The following is a 14,971-nucleotide window of genomic DNA, read 5'->3' on the forward strand; positions in this document are numbered from 1 at the left end:
ATAATAAAGAACAAATTATAATCTTTTTATAGTTTAAGCCTTTATAACTAAATATAAAAATTTAAAAATAGTAGTAAAACATACTTAATAAAGTAATAAAATAAAAATAATAAAATAATATAAAGGTTATTAAAAGGTTATAACTCTTAAAAATAACTAATTAAAACAATATCAGTCTCAATGTTACAACATTAATAGTTAAATATCATCAGCTTCACAATTATCACAAATATAATATATGGTAAAGTTGTTTTTAGTACAAGCTTCATGAGACCAAAGTTTGCACCTATGACATTGAATCCATGATTCTCCACTTTTACTTTTTGTATAAAGTTCTGAGCAAACCATACAAAAAGCATCATCATCTTCATCACTTTCATCAACTATCTTATTTTTTTTTTTTTTTTGTGGCTTTGGATGTTTTTTTATTTTTTCTAGCTTTTTTATATAATAGTTTGCTTTTTACAATTTTATTTTTTTTGTTAGCATTTTGTTCGATTTCATTTTTTTCTGGTGTATCTGTTAGTATTTTAGTTGTTCCTTTTTTTCTCCCACCCTTTTTTGCCATTTTTTGTGTTAATTGGGATTTAGGATAAGGTCTAATACTTTCAGGTGATATAGTTATTGGTTTCTGACTTAATGATTCAGTTATTATGTTTGTTATAACTGTTTCTGTGTTATTAGATGTTACTTTAGGTTGCATATTATCAGTACTATTTAATACAATGTTTGTAACAGTTGATGGTGTATATTCATCGTCATCAAACACATTTCTATTGAATGGCCAGACACCAGACACAGAAAAACCATTTATAATATTTTTTGGTGTAGCTGCGTTTACAAGGGCATTAGATGTAATAGAAGGTAAATCATATATAGTAAACCTTTTACCAGGGTTGATCTTCATCCAAGAATCCATTTCTTGGTTAATTAATTTTTTGAATGGACCAAACACTGACTTGTCTAAAGGTTGAAGTTTGTGGGAGCAATAAGGGGAGAATGAAAGCAACACAACACCATTTTCTCTACAATAATCAATTACTGGTAAATATAAATGTGATTCATGGTTATCTAATAGTATCAGCACCTTTTTTTCTGGTGTTGGTCTCACATGGTTGACAAAATGTTGCATAAATTCTAAGAATTGGTCACCATGCATCCACCCTGATTTATTAGATGTGCCTACACACCCTGGTGGTCCTCCTCTAATAAAATGATCTTTATAATTCACTCGAGGAAAAACAAACATAGGAGGTATCGTATTGCCAAGAGTATTTACTGCTAAGCACATTGTAACCAATGTTCCACGTTCAGATGATATTATAGCTCCAACTTGTTTTTTTCCCTTTTGTGCTACTATTTTACCAGAATTTTGCACAGTAGTTATCCCAGTTTCATCTAAGTTATAAATCTGATGTGCTTCAAAATTATACTTCACAAGAACTGAATCATACTTATCCATAAATTTTTTAACATTTACTTGGTTGAAGTTCATTGCCCTAGCTAAGCTAGTAGCCTCTGGTTTTCTTATGGATAATGTGTTGTTGCGTGTTAAGAAACTAGAAAACCAATCATCACCTGCAAATGCATGTTTGGTCCAACTAGGTGGTATTTTTAAATCTAATTTTAATGCAAATTCATAAGCTAGTTTTTTTCACATATTTGGTGCTCAATCCAAAATACATGTCAGCACAATTTTTTAAGTAATTTGTTAATATTGATTCTTGTAAATTGTTAAATATTCGAGTGTGAGAGCGATAACCACATTCAGGTAGAGCAAGGGTGCCCAATTTATTTTGGAAGCGGGCTATAATTGCAATTACATTTAGCTGGTGGGCCATGTTATGAACAAGATTTTCTTACACTTATAATTCATCTAAAATTCTATTTTCAATAGATACTTAATTAGATAGAACAAATAGGTATTTAAATTAAACAACATTTTAAATTTCACATGTTTTAATTTTTAATAATATTTAAAAAAAAACATCAGTGAGACCTATGAAGAGACTTATTAGCTAATAATTTTTCAATATCTGGTGATAAATCTGATGTTGATAACAACATCAAATCTGAAATATGAGGCGCAGTTAACGAACTACGATATTTATTTTTGACATAGGTTAGAGTAGAAAAAGCTTTTTCGCAAATATATGTTGATCCAAATCTGCTTGAAATCTGCAAGGCAAGATCACACGTTGCAGGAAAGTCTTCTTTTGGTACTAATTTCCAAAATTTTAATAAATTTTCTGAAGACTGCAGTTGTGGTTGTGATGATACAATTTCGGTAAATATCTGCTTCAAGGAAACGTGGTTTTGAATTTCTGTGATTTCCAACTGGATATTGCATGAATATTTTTGTATTTCACTAAAAGTGATTGAAAATCGGTTCATGAAAAACAAAATATTATTTTTGTCCTTCTCAAAATCCTGAAATCTGTTCTCAAAAGACTGCAACAATAATTGAATTTGTGTTTGATATTTCGAGATGTCAGGTGAAGTATTTTCTAGTTTTCCTCTTATATCTACAAGCGTAGGAAAATGATCGATATTATTTCTAGTCAAATTTGTCAAAAAAATGGAGAGTTTTGCTTTAAATCCATAAACCAAATTGAACATTATTGGTAACGAACAGTCCTTCCCTTGCAGCTTCCAGTTAAGTATGTTGAGGTGCTGTGTAATATCTATTAAAAACGCAAGATCGCATAACCATGATTCACTTTCAAGTAAATCTCGCTCATCAGGCATTGCCTGCTTTTCTACTAAAAATTGCAAGACCTCTCTCCGCAAAAGAAAAAAATGTTTCAGCATTTCACCCTTAGATAACCAGCGGACAGCACAATACAAATGTAACTCACCGAATTCATTGATTTCTTCTTCAAATAAAACCCTGAATTGTCTTCGATGATGAGCTTTGGCTCGGATATAATTAATACAGCGTACTACAGGATCAATAACATCATTAAACTTCATATCTTTGGCACATAAAGCTTCCTGATGGATGATACAATGATATGAAAATAATTCCCGGCCTAAGAACTGTTTTAACAATGCCACACAACCATTTATTTTTCCCGTCATAGCGGGTGCTCCATCAGTACAAACAGAATTAATTTTTTCCCATGCTATACCTTTTCTGTCGACACATTCCTTGATTTTCATAAATATGTCTCTTCCGGTACTTGTAGTTTCCAACTGGCTGAGCTCTAATAAATCTTGAAATACATTAAAATTTTCATCAACACACCTCACGAAGATGGCTAGCTGTGACATACTCGTCAAATCACAAGTTTCATCCAACGCCAATGAAAAATACTTACATTTCGTTACGGTTTGTGTTATTTGGTTGCTAATATCGTTTGACATCTCCTCTACTCGTCTTGTTACAGTATTTCTCGAAAGTGAAATACCGTCTGCTTTAGTTTTTATATTTTTATCATTACAGTTATTAGAAAAAATTGATAAAGCCTCTTTAATAATTTCCCCATCAGAAAAAGGCTTTTTATTTTTGGCTAAAAGTAAAGATATCTCATATGATGTTTTTACCATAGATTCGAGTTTATCAAATTTTTTTACAAACAGATTCTGCTGACCAAATATTTCTTTTTTTTTCTTCTTTATAAACTCAGCTCTTAGAGAACTTCCTTCCGGGTAGTTTTTATTAATACTTGAATGATTTTGTTTAAAATGCCGTTCTAAATTATATTTTTTGGCGACGGCAATCGTAGTGGAGCAAATAAGACATATGGGCTTCAATGCTTTGCTTTCAGTAAAGCAATATTGCATCTCCCATTCTTCGTGAAATGTCCGAGAACGTTCTTTCAATTTCGACGTAATTGGTTTGCTGAGAGCCATTCTGGCTTAAAATTAACAAGTAAAAACACAGAATAAACGCAATTATTACAAAATAATTTAATATTTATTAAGTTGTACGTATTATTTTTACGACCGTAGCAAAAGGCGGGTGCGGAGCGACTGATTTTGGTCGCTGTTTGTACAATATTTCGAATAACAATTTATTATCTTAATTCGCCGATATACGACGACTACGTCGACGGACAATCAAGATAATCTATAAACATAAAAATAATACCGATTAACATCGCGACAAATGCGGGTTCGGGTAAAACGCATCCGGTCATCACAGGAAAACCCGATAACATTGCTGTGTGGAATGGTCCTAGTGCTAATTTGATACACACACGTATATAAAATAAAATATACAACAAAATTTAAACTTAAAAGAAATATTAATAATAATTTAAAATGTCATAGACTATAGAGTATAGATGTTGGCGGGCAAATCCAAAAGCGTTGACGGGCCACTTCGTGGCCCGCGGGCCTGGGTTTGGGCACCCTTGAGGTAGAGGACCACCAGAATCACGGTGAGCTTTCAATTTTTTTATGTAGCGATTTAAACTTACATGACAAATTTCAAATTGGTTTGCAACTGATCGTTCAGATTTATTTTCATTTATACAGATTTCTGCAGCTCTCTTTATGGCTTCACTATCAGTGCCTCTATTTGTTGTTCTTTGCCTTATTCGCGGCATGGCTATTACCTATAACAAAGAATAATGAATAATTGCTTCTTACAAATATAATTTTAATAAACAAAAATAAAATGTTACATTTGTCCCCTGTTTAGCTGTTACAATTGTCCCCAATCAATATTTATGTAAGAAAGTAAATATAAAAAAAAATACTTATTATGCACAGACCAGACAAGACAATCAAGTTAAAGAATACTTCTTTCCTTATATAAATATAATAGTAACTATAAATAATAAATAAATGATAAATTTAAATAAAAAAATACGACAAAATATTTAATTTACAATCCGAGTTGATAAATGTATTTTATTATTTTTCTGATAAGGACAATATGACAATATTGCCGTATTGATAAAGAGGAACTAGTTGTTATAACACCGGGATAACTTTCGTATTTTTGCCATATTTTAAAATTGAACCTAGAAGAGAAAATCAACGATGTTACAATTGACCCGTGTTACATTTGTACCCGGTCTCCCCTACATAATACTGATCAAGATTCGTCCATAGCGACCAACAAGAAAGCATCTCAACGTAATAAATAGGGCCCGGAATTGTATGCATTTGCATATTTCTATCTATATATCTAAAAAGTAGCTAGGTAAGATACAAATTTGAATCTTAACCTAATGTGTTAATATGCAAAATTAAATTTGGCATATTTTTGCATATTTGGACCATTTTCAATTATTGTGCATATTTCAGCAATTTTCTGAAATATAATGCATATATAGAAAAAAAATAGTATGAAGTATACTATTATTATGCGCAAGACTTACATCAATTTAGTGTATCATGAAGTATAATTTGATATGGGCTATAATAAGATTTATAATAACAAGTGAAATAAGAAATAAGATAAGATAAAGTTTATTACTACGATAAAATTTAGTAACGAAAAACTAGTACCTACCTAGTACCTAATGGACTAATGGTTTAGTTTTTATACGACAGTGCTTCGCGATATTGTGTATTCGTTCGAGTGTTCAACTATTTGTGTTTCTTAAATTAAAATGTCAAAAGTACAATCGTCTGTTCGTAAATATGTTGCTGAATTTGGAGAAAATATTTTTGCATGTGACGGGGAAATTCTTTTTTGTAAAGTATGTGAGATTAAAGTCAATAGGGTAAAGCGCTTTACTGTTACACAGCGTTTGAAAACGGATAAATACATCCGTGCTGTTCATAGGAAAAATGAGAATAAATCAAAATTTCAACAATTATTGCCCAATATACCGGACAAATCTTTGTTCGCCAAAGATTTATGCAACACATTACTACTTGCAAATATTCCTTTGGAAAAATTGGGAAATAGACATGTTCGTTTGTTTCTTGAAAAATATACAGGTAAAGATATACCTTCGGTTTCATTATTAAGAAAAACATACGTTGATGAATGTTATGAAGACACAATGAATAAAATACGAAATGAAGTAATGGGAAAGAAGATTTGGTTGTCCATAGATGAAACAACTGATGCTACTGGCCGATACATTGCAAATGTTGTGATTGGTACTTTAGAAGTCGATAAACCCGGAAAAATATTTTTACTTTCGTGTAACGTTTTAGAAAAAGCTAACCATTCCACAATTAGTAAATTGTTCGACAAAGCAATGTTTTTTTTATGGCCGAGTGGTATACAACACGATAACGTAATACTATTCGTTACAGACGCTACGCCATACATGGTGAAAGCAGCAAATGCTATAAAAGCATTTTACTCTAAAATGATCCACATCACTTGTCTTGCTCATGGACTACATCGGACATCAGAAAAATCCGTTCTCTTTTTCCAAAAGTTGATGAACTAATCGCAAACATGAAAAAAGTTTTTTTAAAAGCCCCTTCACGTGTTGAACTGTTTAAAAAAGAAGCTCCCGATGTTCCTTTACCTCCTTCACCTATTATCACACGATAGGGAACATGGTTGGAGGCAGCCATATATTACTGTAAATATTTTAAACCAATATTAAATGTAGTTCAGTTTATTAAATGTAATTAAATGCCGAGGATGCAATATGCATTGAAAAAGTAAAAAAAATAATGTTGGAACAAAATATTTTGGAAGCCGATTTAGTATTTATTTATTCAAGTTATGGAATATTAAAAGCAGCCATAACGAGTTTAGAAAAGCAATATCTTCTTCCATTAGCTGATTCAATGCAGTTTTATATTTTTTTTTTTTTTTTCTTTAGTAATGTCCTCTTTAAGAAGTTATAACTCTTCTCCTTCTTTAAACATTTTACAGTGGAACGTCAGAAGTCTCCCTGCTCGAATTACTTCTTTACAGAACTTACTTGCTCATTATAAATGCTCCATTGCTATACTCTCTGAATCATGGTTACTTCCTTCTCGTGCCTTTAATATCCCTCAATTTAATTTTTTTAGATGTGATCGCCCCAACGGTTATGCAGGTTCTGCTATCGCGATTCACAGTTCCATAAAATCTAGGCGGATTACTCTGGATCCGGTAACAAAAAATCGTTTTACTGAAAAAAAAAATGAACATTGTTAGCGTTGAATTACTTAAGTCCAATTTTTCTCCATCTCTCTCCATATGGTCCTGCTATATTCCCGGTGATACTCATATTTCTGTTTGGACCTATGGCAACTATTATTCAATTTGATTTCTCCGTCTTCTTTACTATGCGGTGACTTTAACTCCTTCCACCCCTCGTGGGGCTCATCCTATTCTTCCCCCCGAGGTACTCATATCTACGATATTGTCAACTCCCTTGGTCTATGTATTTTAAATAACGGTAACTGTACTCGTATCGGGCGCCCGGGCTTTTTTTAGACGTGCTATTATAATGTGTCTTAATACAGACTAGTAGACCATACTAAACAACAATACTATTATAGATAAGACTACAGTTTGTAATGTGTAGAGTTTGTACTCGAGCAGCAGTGTGCACGTCGTCACTTCGTCACTCGTCAGTCAGCAATCGGATATTCTGTACTCGCGTAAAAATAATTATTAATTGTTACTTTTGGATGTATATGGTATATTTATGATCACCCGCACTGATATGATTTTACACATCCACATAAATGAACAATGAACACTAGAACACAAATACACAATACTACAAAAAACGTCAGCCACCACCCGGCAACCAATCGATGACCTTCATTTAAATGGAATTATTATCCATATTACATTGTTATTTGTTTATTAAAAGTTATAAATAGAAGTATCACCGTACCAAGCTGAATTAAATGTATATTTTCTTTATTTTGTGTTGGTAAAAACTTGCATTTATAACAATTTTATAATATAAGATAAACATAATAGACTTATTTTAATATAATTATTATTATTTTATTTTAGTTAAAATATTAAAATTTTAAATTTACATGGTTCGGCCCGGCGGCTTTAGAAAGCCTGCGGCCCAGTATGACTTCCTACTGTCCCACCTGGCCAGTCCGCCTCTGCCGTTAATGGAAAGTGGAAAAATAATTTCGGAAATTGTAGCAATTGTTGATAAAGTTACACGAAAAGCCGATCGTCTAGTTTTTAATACTACTACTAACTAAGCAGAAAACTTTATGAGTTTAGTAGCAAAATTTACTGGTGGTAAAAGAGTAAATTATACCAAAGAAGAGTGTTAGGTGCAACACAAGTTCACTCTAGAGGTTCATTTGGCATTTAAGTTCTTGGAAAAAATTAACAGGAAGGAGTCCTGGGAAGTTTTTCAAAAAAAAATATATCGATGCGTATTGCAATTTCAACTTCAAAATCAAAGCATAAAAAATAAAAAAACTATAGGCTTCGAGTAAGTCATGACAAGAGTACAATAAACTATGATTTTGATTACGAACCTGATGCTGCTGGGTTGGATATGACTGAAGATGGATTAAAATCAAAGGTCAATAAAAAGTTAGAAGAATTAAAAATATATGCTTCAACGACTACAGCAATAGAGAATTTAGAATAATACACCATTGGTCAACATGATAATGTAAACTGGCACGAAGCAAGAAAAAATAGACTCACTGCTTCTAATTTTGGAGCAGTAATTAATAGAAAATCGACTACATCTTGTTATAATTTAGTGAAAGTATTATTATATAGTAAAAATATTATTTCAAAAAATTTTGAATTTAGACGTCAAAATGAAAAAGTTGCCATTCGAGTATTTGAAAATCAATACAAAAAATCCGTGAGACCATGTGGGTTATTCATTAATGCTGAGAATTCATTTTTGAGTGCAAGTCCCGACGGGTATGAGTTATATGTTCAGCATATCAACAGAGATAAATATATTTGGACAAATAAGATGCTTCTAAAATTAACATCTTTCTACGTGTATTGCATATAACCTGAAATTGTAAATCCTCGAGTTCCGAGAGGTTTACGAATACGAGATCCGGCTAGAATAACTGAAGCACAATTTAAAATAAAAAAATAAAAAATAGTAATAGATGTAATGTCTGTAAATAGAAACAGATATCGTAAATTATTGTATACATTATTGAAATACAGTAAAAACAAATTAATTTATAATATGAAAATTGCATTTATAATTTACCTAACATATAACCATTAACTATATTATACTATTATATATATTAAATTATATTATTATTAACTATATTGATCGTTGATATATAATATTATACATAATTAAACTAATAACTTTTTATTTCTATAGAGTAAATAGAGTAGTTATAAAAAAAAAATTTAAAAAAGACGGAATATTTCAAATAACTATAAATTGCTCAAAAATTAGTAAAATATTTTGAAACAATAACTATTTAAACTATTACTTCAAAAATGGTTATAGTCCGGTTAAATATGAAAAAAGTTATGAAATAATTCGCCCCTATATTATTTTTGGTATTCACATAGAGTATAAAGTATAATACAATAAAATTATGAAATTATAGTTAAGGCATAGATTACGTATGATTTAATCTATTGTGAGAGTATGTAAATAGAAACAAATTGAGACAGTACAAATGCGTTGAAAAAAACCGCGAACTGTCGTAATGATGTACTAACTATATTATTATTATTATTATTATGCCACGGCACAGCAGCATAGCCTGGTCATGTTTTAGTAGGGTGCGCTGCAAGTTCTGTCGATTATATAATAACACTGAACGTACATTCGCATGTGTGCGTCAAGTACTACGAAATTATAAAGATTAAATTTTAGTTCCTTCACAAATCGCTCAATAATTAATATATTTTTGATCTCAAAAATGATACCGATTCAAAAAAGTAATAACTGTATACTGACGTTGATTATTTTTTCGTATTTTAATAAGTAAATAAAATATTTTTTTACTTTTTTATGTTATTTTTATGTACCGTTACATCTCTTCTTCCTTTTTGTATTACAATATTTCATTCTTCTACTATCTCTATCTCTATCACTTCATATGGTCCTATCCATAAATTATGTAATTTTGTTTTCGAAATCTTTTAATAATATTAAATCTTTTACATGTATATCTACAGAATTTTCATTTTTATCATATTGGAACGTGGGGCAAAACGGGGCCATGGTTAAATGATAAGGAAATAATGAAAATATTAGTTTTTAAAACAGCTGTTTAGAATTGTTCCCTTATCGAGAAATCGTAGTTAAAATTTAATTATTTATATTACATTATAATCACAGACTTCTATACTAAACTAGATAAGGTTATTATCAACGTTAGGTCGCCATTTTGTTGGTTGGCAAAACATTATACATTTTGTATTATGCACGTGCTAAGTGAATTATTATTTAAGTATTTTATACAATTATACATTTAAATACGTTATATTTTAGTTGTTTTTTATTATATTAAAGTTATAATAATTATGCCAGTATCATGTATGGCATTTGGATGTTCCAATAGGTATAAATTCGGTCAAAATATTCACTTTTTTCGGTAAGTTTAATTATGTGTATTTAAAATTAAATTAACGGTTTGGTATCTATACTCATAATTCCTAATATATAGATACATTCGTTTCTATGAATCATTAATACCTGTTTTATTATATTAATTTCAAAAAATTAATCTGATTTCATTATTTTATAAATTTCCTTTGAATAATGAAAATGTAAATCAAAAGTGGATTATTGCATTGAGACGAAAAAATTTTATACCAACCCAATGGAGTCGAATATGTAGTATTCATTTCATTGAAAGTGATTATGAACTAAGACCTGGTACAACTAAACCACGTTTAAAAATTGATGCTGTACCATCAAATTTCCCATCTTTCCTTCTTACTATAAAAATTCTGTCAAACGTCCACGAAAAGAAACTACAAAAAGAAGTTATACACCGATTGATGTTCCAAAAATTGATACAGTTTTACATTTAAATTTGATCCATATCCTGAATTGATAAATATTTAAAATTATTAAACCTTAGACCTTGAAGTAGAAGACAATTCACTGATTGAAAATAGTGATGGTTTTCTAAAAATATATTCTGTTGCCGATAAAGAAGTTCAAACATTAGAAAATTATGGAAATTAACTTTTCTTAAAAAGTAAAATCAAGAAATCACAACAAAAATTAAGAAGAAAGCAAAATAAAATAAATAATTTACAAGATTTATTGAAAGACCTAAGGTGTAAAAGTTTAATTGATGCTGAACCAGGAATTATTATAGAAATTTGTTTCAGTGGTAATATTTTATAATTATTCTTAAAAAAATTGCATTGCTTAATTTTCGCTTGATATATGCAATATGCATGCATGCTAATGTTTATTAAGTACTATATTGGATATATTTAAAAGTGAAATAAAAAATAATAATAAAGTAACTGGTGCACGATATTCAACAGAAATGAAACAGTTTTCTTTGACTTTGTATTATTACTCTCCAAAATCTTATAATTTTTGTAGGTAATTAAATTGTATCTACACCTGGCTTATTGCTTATGGTATGCATAAATGTTATACTATGATATAAATGTATAATACTATTATTATTTTTTTAGAACTATACTAACTCTTCTTCATCCGTCATCTATCACAAATTGGACTTCTTCAGTGAAAGCTGATCCAGGTTTTTTAGAAGAAGTATTTGAGTATTTAAAGAAAATTCCAGATGGTGATAAAGATTGTAATTTAGTTTTTAATGCCATGTCAATACGTAAAAAAAATATTTATGACGAAAAAAAAGACAAATTTTTAGGGTACTGTGATTTTGGAGGTATACAGGTTGAGGCACATGAGACCCCTGCAACCGAAACATTAGTTTTTATGCTTGTTGATCTCAATGGCAAATGGAAATGGCTTATTGGCTACTTCTTACAATCGAAAAGTACAGCATCAGTACAAGCAGGATAAATAAAAACAGCAATTATAATGGCAAAAGCAAGAGCTAGAGTGTAGGGTTTAACCTGTGATGGTACGACCACAAATATATCTACTATGACACACTTAGGATGCAAATTTAGTGGCTTGTATGATAAAATAGTTGAGTGGTTTAGTATACCTGAAATTGATTGGAAAGTAAGGTTTTAGAAACAAATTTAATTTAAATAGTATGTAACTCCAACTATTCCTATGATATTGGCTAGATATATTATGTTCCTGATGCTTGCCATAATATCAAATTGGCCCGCAATGCACTTACAACTTATCAACAGTTCAAGTAAAAATGGTGTTATTGATTGGACATACATCAAAGATTTAAATAAAGGTAAGTGAAGTATTCTATAAAGATTAATTATTTTGAAGTGATAGGATAATATAAATACTTTTGCTTACATTTTTATAGTCCAAGAAAAAGTAGGCTTAAATGTAGCAAATAAATTAACTCCTTCTCATATTGATAGGAAAAAAAAAATTATGAAAGTCAAATTGGCTGCACAAACATTAAGTGTGTCAACAGGAGATGCATTACAATTTATAAGACAGATAAAAGAGCCTACATTTAAAAACAGTTGAGTTAAAACTATTAATTAATACTATAAGATAATTTCCAATGATACATTTATATTTTTTTTTTATACAAGTGTCACATTTCTCAAATATTTATTTCTCACTTATATTTGAAGGTGAAGAAACTGAACATTTTATTCGAGTCATTGATCAAATATTTGATTTTTAAATTCGCGTAACCCATATGGGAAAGGTTTTAAAAAAACATTATACAGAGATGATATGAATAGAATGCAGTGTATAATGATACCTCTAGTGGAGTATTTACTCAATCTTACAGATATCAAGGGAATACCAATTTATTTGACTCCACGCAAAACGTTTGTTATTGGTAAGTAATATATTAAAAATGTATATATTTATAATTCTATATTGCTCCGAAAATCTCAGTATTACTTGGTAGTCATGTTCTGTACGAAAAAAATATCAATAGTATCAATATCGATATATCATAACTTAATTTCTTGATATCGATTGTTTTTTAAATAAATATCAATATTTGATATTTGATAAAAAAAAAAATTAAAAAAATATGTATAATGTAATAAATTATGAAACTTTATTTTAAAACAAAAATAGTAAAAACTTAAAATTATATAAGATATTAGGTTAGTGTTATACATTTGCTTAATTTGCTTTACATTTAAATATTCCAATATTTCTCATCTAATGATGATAAAAATGTTTATTTTTCAAAACGTTTAGATAGTAATCGTGAACGACAGTTGGGTAATATATTACCAGCTTAAGAAAATAACCTTTCTGATGGAACAGTTGAAGCCGAAACACATACATATTTCAGTTCCAAACTTGAAAGACATTTGTAATAAATAATGTATTATTGATATATCCATATTATCGTATGTTTAAAATATCAATATATATCGATATATCAAAACAAAATATCGATATTTGATATCATCGATATATCAAGCCCATGACTATTCCTTGGCCCGTTGCTAACTTAACAATATCATAAATTTTTATTTATTATTCATTAAATTTTTTGTTTAAAAATAATAATGTAGTGAATTAATGAATATAATTTTTCTGCCAACCATCAAAATGGCGGATGTGTGATAAGAGCTTAACAGCTGGGCTTCACCGCTCTCCACGTAAAATTCCATAAGTACCTTATCTATAGTATAGAAGTCTGTGATTATAATATGAGTTATTGATAAGAACATGAAAAATGTGATACCATGACAACAGTGATATAATAACATCGATTTTTACTTTTAATTTTTTTTTTTCGGCTTGAAAGTATATTATTTTAACTTTAATCATTATTAAGTACAGTATACGTATATAAAAATAGTATTTTCATAAAAATTATACTTAATAATCATCAGAACGTGTGCGAAAATAATCGAAAAAGTAAGTATGTAGTAATTATGTTGTCGGGGCAAAATGGGGACGTCCCCATTTTGCCCCATGTATTAATAAATACATTTTACGCTTATTTATAATTATGATCAAATATTTTTCAACCGTAGAGTATTTCATAAAATGGTTAGAAATTATATTAGAAAAACCAATAGGCACTCTTGGGATGAGAAGTCTATGGAAAATGCGATCATGGCATGTTACAATAAAGAAATGGGCTATAAAAAATCAGCAGTTTCTTTTAATGTGCTACAATCTACCTTAGTAAGAAGATTGAAAAAGTATAAAGATACTGGAGATCCAGGAAAAAAAGGTAAGAATATAGTAGTTGTTATCTATCATGGAAAATAATAGAACATAATATGTACTTTAATTTAATTTTACTATTATAATTTAAAAAAATATAAATATTTTAATATTAATTTACTATGACCAATATTCAAATAGAAAACGTAATTTATGAACAGATAAATTCTGATAATGTTTTTTTAAAACACTTTTAATATTTTAGGATTAGGTGCTTTTAAAACGGTTTTCAATGAGGAACAGGAAAATCGACTTGGTAATTAATGGAAGCTTGTTTGGTTGGTCTCACTACAAAAGAAATTCGACTTTTGGCATATCAACTTGCAGAAAAAAAATCAAATAAACCATCCATTTGCCAAAGAAAATGATCAAGCTGGTTTAGATTGGATGTATAACTTTATGAAAAGACATCCCGATTATAAGATTATAATAGTTATTAACGGTTACAAACTTGTCTCTAATTAACATATTTCGAAGGTCTTTTGAAATTCTATCATCTTCATTAGACAATTTTTCAATTTTATTCCATTCATAAATGGATAACTCAAAAGTTCCCTCCATAGTATTAAGATATGAAAAATTATGACTTTTTTCTTTTTTGTTTTCTAGGTCACCAATTATTGTCAATGGAAAAATGTTTTTAGAATTTTTCTAAGAAGTGCTTTTGTGTCTGCCTCAGGAGTGCTACAAGTGACAATGGTCTTGGCAATTTCATTGGAGTTACAGCATCAATCACCTCATCTATTACTGTTATAGATTCAACTGAAAAAGAATTCTTTTCAACATAACTTTTTGGTTGTTTCAAATCAGTTGTCTCTTCAATC

At 29.5% G+C, this 14,971-nt stretch overlaps 2 protein-coding genes and 2 pseudogenes across 3 annotated transcripts; 2 read left to right on the plus strand and 2 right to left on the minus strand.

Annotated features, from left to right (window-relative positions):
- The window catches only part of LOC112685130, a 5,098-nt pseudogene extending 545 nt beyond the window's left edge, over nucleotides 1-4,553 (minus strand).
- Nucleotides 2,599-4,352, minus strand: LOC112685148 (zinc finger MYM-type protein 6-like). Of its 2 annotated transcripts, none has more exons than XM_025556928.1 (3): nucleotides 3,321-3,552; nucleotides 3,132-3,215; nucleotides 2,599-3,039 (listed from the first exon to the last, which is right to left on the minus strand). In XM_025556928.1, exons 1-3 carry the CDS (start codon nucleotides 3,547-3,549, stop codon nucleotides 2,963-2,965), a joined length of 390 nt encoding a protein of 129 aa, XP_025412713.1. In that variant the 5' UTR covers nucleotides 3,550-3,552; the 3' UTR covers nucleotides 2,599-2,962. The 2 variants fall into 2 exon arrangements, 1 of the variants encoding a protein (XP_025412713.1); XR_003148761.1 differs by lacking the exon at nucleotides 2,599-3,039 and adding an exon at nucleotides 3,577-4,352 and having other exon boundaries at nucleotides 3,059-3,215; nucleotides 3,321-3,512.
- A 5,816-nt stretch (nucleotides 4,554-10,369) lies between the features above and the next one.
- LOC112685153 lies at nucleotides 10,370-11,243 on the plus strand (annotated as a pseudogene).
- Nucleotides 11,244-11,352: 109 nt separating this feature from the next.
- On the plus strand, nucleotides 11,353-11,858 carry LOC112685131. Its single transcript, XM_025556914.1, has 3 exons — nucleotides 11,353-11,411; nucleotides 11,507-11,631; nucleotides 11,704-11,858. Exons 1-3 carry the CDS (start codon nucleotides 11,353-11,355, stop codon nucleotides 11,856-11,858), a joined length of 339 nt encoding a protein of 112 aa, XP_025412699.1.
- The last annotated feature ends 3,113 nt before the right edge of the window (nucleotides 11,859-14,971 follow it).

Source organism: Sipha flava, unplaced genomic scaffold (assembly GCF_003268045.1).
Source record: "Sipha flava isolate LNK unplaced genomic scaffold, YSA_version1 267_pilon_pilon, whole genome shotgun sequence".
Classification (NCBI taxonomy): Eukaryota; Metazoa; Arthropoda; class Insecta; order Hemiptera; family Aphididae; genus Sipha; species Sipha flava.